General features: G+C 40.7%; 1 protein-coding gene across 1 annotated transcript in view; it reads left to right on the forward strand.

Annotated features, from left to right (window-relative positions):
- Positions 1-6,116, forward strand: part of si:dkey-288a3.2 (protein phosphatase 1 regulatory subunit 37) — a 65,077-nt gene that overhangs the window by 20,751 nt on the left and 38,210 nt on the right. Inside the window, exons 4-7 of the mRNA XM_035674095.1 lie at positions 1,328-1,335; positions 1,448-1,595; positions 4,508-4,663; positions 5,839-5,951. Coding sequence (XP_035529988.1) covers positions 1,328-1,335; positions 1,448-1,595; positions 4,508-4,663; positions 5,839-5,951 — 425 coding nt within the window. The remainder of the gene's footprint in view (positions 1-1,327; positions 1,336-1,447; positions 1,596-4,507; positions 4,664-5,838; positions 5,952-6,116) is intronic.

A 6,116-nucleotide genomic window follows, 5' to 3' on the forward strand; every position in this document is an offset into this window, starting at 1 on the left:
ACAACTACAGGTCCATTTACCATTACCAGAAAATAAGAGTTGTTGTGTTTTTGTTACCTTACCTAACTTTCGTAGCCTAACATGCTTAGAAGAAGTGATATTCAGTTGGTTGCAATCTGTAACTTCACTTCTAGATGCCACTAAATCTTACACACTGGTCCCTTTAAATGCTGCTGTGACTGGGTCATGGGTCACCAAAGTCCTACCACCAGTTTGTGTAGTTTTAGCCAGTGCTGCATGCCACAACTTACATTTTTAGGGAACGTTAGGCAGGCCAGGACTGGGTTGCACCAGCTGTATGTAGGTTTACTCCTAAGTTAGGGTGTAAGGTCGACACTAGAGGCTCAGTAACTACTAGTTTGTAACTAAATCAGCTGCTAAAATTGGTTGTACCATGATTCCATTGTCATGGTTACCATGTCCATTAGCTTTCTGGCTAGGATGAGTCACTTGGCTTTGTACCACATTGTAGTAATTAGTAGTAGTAGTAATAGTAGTAGTAGTTTTTCATATTTTATAACAATTGCACTGAATGTCTGCAAACTGCTTACTGCCAAAGTATTAATGGTTATGTTAAGATTCCTTTAATCACTTGCATAATGTAGGGAAAGATTATGGTCTTGGTTAAAACTTTACTAATGAGTACATTTATTAAAAAAATTCATCAAATGACTATACTGTTGTCATACTGACAAACCCACAGTTCCCCTCAGCTCTGCACAGAGTTTTGGCCTCTTTCAGTTTGTTGTTTTGGGTGCCGGCCCAAAAACTCCTCTTTCATCAGCCAGCATCAGCAGGCAGCTGTTTTCAGTGAAAACACTCTGATATACCTACTGTACTCTGCTCAGCAGCAAACAGCAGACAGCCACAGTTAGACTAGCTGGTGAACATGGTGGAGTGTTTATCAGCTAAAGAACCAGATCATTTTCTCAGGAGTTGGCCGATTTATGTTGTCCATCAGGTGGACGACACAAATTATTTGCCAAAGCAAATAAGTAAAATATGAATGTATTTTGTAAAAAATAGGGCAGGTTTTTATAAGACAAAATTGAACCTACAGCATCATTCAAGATTAAAGATTTGATACCTAATAATCTATCTGACAGTAGCAGTAATAGTAGTTACTTTATTCTACTCCCCTAGCTCCCTAAATCTCTCATCTGCTACTTTCTGTACCATCCTACACACCTCCTACATCTACCACCAGCTCTTTCCCAAACCCATACCCCATATCTGCCCTGACCAACCCTCCACATGATCCTACAGTATCGACCTAACCGCCCCATTACTCAGGCTCCTTTTGTTCTTCCTCCTGGTTTCTCCTCAGTGTTTGATGTCAGGCCTGAGTGACACCTACTTCTGGGCAGATTAGTCATTCTGATGATGCATCTTCAACTATTTCTTTGCATTCGTCTGTGTTCATTGTATTTCTGCACATGTGTTTCAGAGTGTGCGTCTGTCCAGACTAGATGTGTGTAATATCCCTGTGGTTGACTACCCAGCCCAGTCTCTATCTAAAGCTCTGCTGACCAGCCAGCTCAGAGTGCTGCACCTTCACAATGCCCAGCTCAGCGGCATGCCACTATACACCCTGGGTATGACGCATGCACTCACACACACACAAACACATACACACACGCAAGCACTCTTTCTTCACTTTCTTTGTTTGTCTGTTTAATCATTTTCCTGTGCGAGTGGACTGTGAGTATGAATTCAAGAGTGTCTACACACATTTGTAAGTGTGTATGTGTGTGTGGGTGTGTCCTGTAGCCAGCAGGACCAGATTTTGACCTGTGACCCTCTCTGCAGGTCTGGACCCGGATTAGAGGCCTAATCTCTTACCTGTCACTTTACACACTGCTGCACACATCTATAAAGGCCCTGGCAGCCAGGAAACACACACACACACACACACACACAAAGATATGCACTTTACACTTTGAAGGCATGTCTCTTGAACAAAAATATAACCTGAGATACACACACTTAATGATTTTTTCATTGTACATTTGATACACTGGTTCCTCCAGGATTTCGCGGGTATTTTTGGGGATTGATGCTGCCTAAAATGCAGTGATCCATTTGATGTTTTATGGCTTTTTTTGCAATTAAATTTTAAGAGAAAATTTAAATTTGAAAAACAGTCGTGATTTCTTGTATAATTCATTAAAAATGTAAACAATGTTTTGCTATGATTGGTGAAACCTACGGGAAACTACGATGATTGAAAATTAAAATTTGCAGAAAAGTTGTGATGCTGTGATTGCAAAAATTAACGTAAAATCAACCAATCCGTGAATTCAATCAGAACCTGGGAATTCTGTGCAACCTTGCAATTTTGTCAACTCAAATTTGACAATTCATTGTAGTTTCCTGATGTGAGTTTCCCCAACCATAGCAGTCCTCCTTTACAAACAATATGTCACCAAACTACCAGCAATTACTGGGTCTAGTTGCCTTTTAAATAAGATAATTTAGGCTAAAACAATTTTTTTTAAAAAGCCAGTGAAATCCTGTTGAGACTGAATTGTGCGTTGATTGTTGCGATGACAACATTGCACATGTCCGCATGGTCTGTATCCTCACAACTAAAAACAAGGAAGTGAGTTTGGGGATGTATGACTCAACTTTTTGCATAGGAAACTGCAATGATTGGTCAGAGTTCAAGTGATTGGAAAAAGTTGCGCAGAATTCACAGGGATTGGTTGAATTTGCGTTTATTGTTACAATTGCAACATTGCACTACACCATCTCTAACACATATTAAACACTGACACACTTACAGCATATAAACACTTTTCTAACCCACAAATGATTAAATGTGTTATTTAAAAAAAAAAACAAAGCCCAGTGACTTCCGCGAGGTCTGCTCTCCTTCATTGACTGGCTGCTGTTGTAACTTTCAACGGTATCTATGGCAATGGAGAAGGGGAATGGGGGAGGAAATGCGTGCCCCACACGCACATATACACAATTTCTGGATGAGCATACACACATATAAATACACTCACCGCAGGCGAACACAACACTCAGAGGGGGGTTGAGTGCTGGACATGGATGGACGGACACACACACAGTCACAGTCACGTGTGACAGAGGTAGTTAATAATAGGCTTGAGGTGCTGAGCTACATAGTAATGTAGCAGTAATAATTAGATAAAAAATGTACAAGAATTATATTCAGTAAGTAATTGTCTCAGTTTATATTAATTTTAACTATTAAATAATCAAATAGGAATTACTAAAAAATGTTGCTTCTTAAATTCTAGTACATAATCAGATGATAGTAGAAGCATCCCTGTTTTTTCATCGGGACTTAAAACATTGAACACAGCCTGTCGTCTCCCCTCAGCTGGGAGCAGAGAAGGAACCAAATGGACACAGTATGCTGCCCACTCCCCAACAGCAAGTTGCTCCTGCAACATTTTCAGCCATTTCCTGGATCTCTTTGATATTTAAGGGTCTCCACAACCTCCCTCCTCCTCCTACGCTCATCTCTTATCCCACCCCATCCTCTTTGCCTTTAGCGAGTCCGCCACCACCCCACCTTCTTCCCTCCCGGCAGGGGGTCCCAGCTGAGGATCATTGTCTTCGATCCGAGGGGCCTCTGATTGCGGGATTGGGCGCTCGCGGTGGAGTCGACCGGATCAATCCCGCCGATTCCAACATTTGGTTCCCACTGTGCCTGATGACAATGTTGGCATTCCACATGCAGCCCAACAGGCTTGATCAAATCTGTGGCATCGATCTGGATACAAGGGCAGCGAGGGCTCAGGCAACACGGACACATGTATACCACAGTACAGTACACATTACACAAATACACAGGGAGTGCTCACAACACACACATAAATACAAGATATCTCTCCAAAACACCATTAAAGATGTGATAAAGCATCATAATGAAAAGATTCTAACAATGGCGTACACACTGACATTCTGAAGCAAGGGCTTTGAAATTTGACATGTCTGCTGTGCTGAGGAGTCACCACTCCAGCTCCAACAATGGCTTCTTCATGTTAGAATGGTTAAGGAGCGCCACTTGATCTTTACCGCTGTAATTGCAGAAGGCGGCGATTCCTGCTGCGGTCTCGTTTTCATGCTCAAGTTCACTCGCCGTCAATCGGGAGGCCCCATGTTTGGCACTCGGAGGACATGATTGTACCATGCATTATATTTAATATCAATTTAAACCAATCGATATGTCTTAATTGGGGGGTCTATCCGAAGTTAGAGGAGCAAACTTCCATACACTGCGTTTCACTTCTAGCTTCTCTGTTGTTCTAAGGTTATGGACAACCATGAGCTCGTCTGATCATTTCGCCTTCCAGCAAGGAGCTTCAGCAGTTGTATATAATATATCGGACCTTCACATTATCTCACAAATTACACAATTATTTGTCAGGCAGTTTTCTCTATCAAACCAATTCAAAAGTTTGAGGAATAATCATACTTTAAGGGAGTAATGTCAATTTTCAGCACTCTTCTCTTTTTTTGCTGCTTGTAGTTGGTGCACTGAAGTCAAATAAGACTTTGCAGGAGCTCCACCTTACCAACAACCTGCTGAACAGCTACCAGGATGCCCTGCAGCTGGGAGACCTGCTACGCTACAACTCCACTTTACTGACACTGGAGCTCAGCAACAATTCTGTAGCAGATGCTGGTAGGAACACCGTTGTGTTTATTCAACGTTGTATGGTGCAGAATTTAAATGTAAAAAGTAATGTCTTCATTGTCAGCTTCTCCTGATTAGGATTCCTTCAGTGTTCATTGTTCAGGAGGTTTCTACCAGGAGCCCAGTTATCCACAGAGGTCTCCTCCTCTCCAAAACAAACGGACCCACTGATTAAAACCGCTAAAAACACTGAATAAAGCAGCAATAAATCACCTTGCCTATTCACCAAAGAATCATTTCTGTTGCACATACTGTGAATACATTTAAACAATTACTTGTAGATATAGAATATATTGTGTATATATCCTTCATTACTATAAGTGGTACCAAAGGGCTCTACTATATTTCCATTTGATTTTTTACTTATTAATTTTATATACGGCAACAGACAAAGGACGTCCGGGTCTGCTAACATCTATCCCAGCTGTTTTTTTAATAACTTACTAACTGACCCCAATGTCAGATAACTAAAACCTTCCCATCGCCGTTCAAACTAGAGTTAAAAGCACCAAGTTCTAAACAGTGGATGGTAAAAATGTGGTTTCATGATACCATTGATACCTGAATAAAATGACAGATCTCTGGGTTTGAACATTGTTGGAAAACATTTGGGAATGTAAGTACACAACTCAACCACATATAGAACAGAGGTCCAGTGTTTATAGACATTTTATTGTGGACATGTTACATATTGTATCTTTGAAAGTCTTTAGAGGTGTGTTTTTTAACCTTGGTGTCAAAAATTCTAGATTCTGTAAAAAGAAGAGGAGAAAATGTCTGCAGAAGTTGCAAGTGTGACTAATAATAATTATAAGTAAACTTTGGCAGCCCCTGTGTGCTAATTAAAGAATGAGCCACTTAATTTAGCCTTTAGCACCTTACAAGAAAAAACAGTGAAGCAACAGGATAGTTAGATGCAGTGGCAGTTTACCAACTTGCACAGTCCAGCTTTAATATGATCTAATTAATATGGATACATGAAAAGGTTAAGCACTTCATAGTACTGGAGCTCAAATTGTAAGTAGTAGCAACACTCCCACTAAACATCTGTCAGTGTCCCCTAGCATACAAATACAAACATACAAGCAGTTCAGTTGAAGCATGTTCTGCTAAATACCATGTTTTCATGTTTTTTAGTTTTTAGTTTTTGTTTTAATATCTAGGTTTGGAGGAGCTGTGTGATGGTCTGAGGTGGCAGACGAGAGGTCTCAAGGTCTTAATGCTGAGGAACAACCAGATCACTGCAAATGGCATGGTCCATCTGGCCAAGGCTCTGGTGAGGAACATAAAACCAGCATATAAATATATTCCAATGCCAGTGGCCTTTTCTTTGTGCATATTGCTCCAGTGTGTAACTGCAGACTGTAGCAGTAGCTGCCGTAGCTTCGATGTGTAGTTATATTATCCAATGATCCAAATCCAGATTCAATTCAATTCAATT

The sequence above is a fragment of the Morone saxatilis genome, unplaced genomic scaffold (genome assembly GCF_004916995.1).
Source record: "Morone saxatilis isolate NCDOM2014 unplaced genomic scaffold, NCSU_SB_2.0 Contig3, whole genome shotgun sequence".
In the NCBI taxonomy this organism is placed as follows: domain Eukaryota; kingdom Metazoa; phylum Chordata; class Actinopteri; family Moronidae; genus Morone; species Morone saxatilis.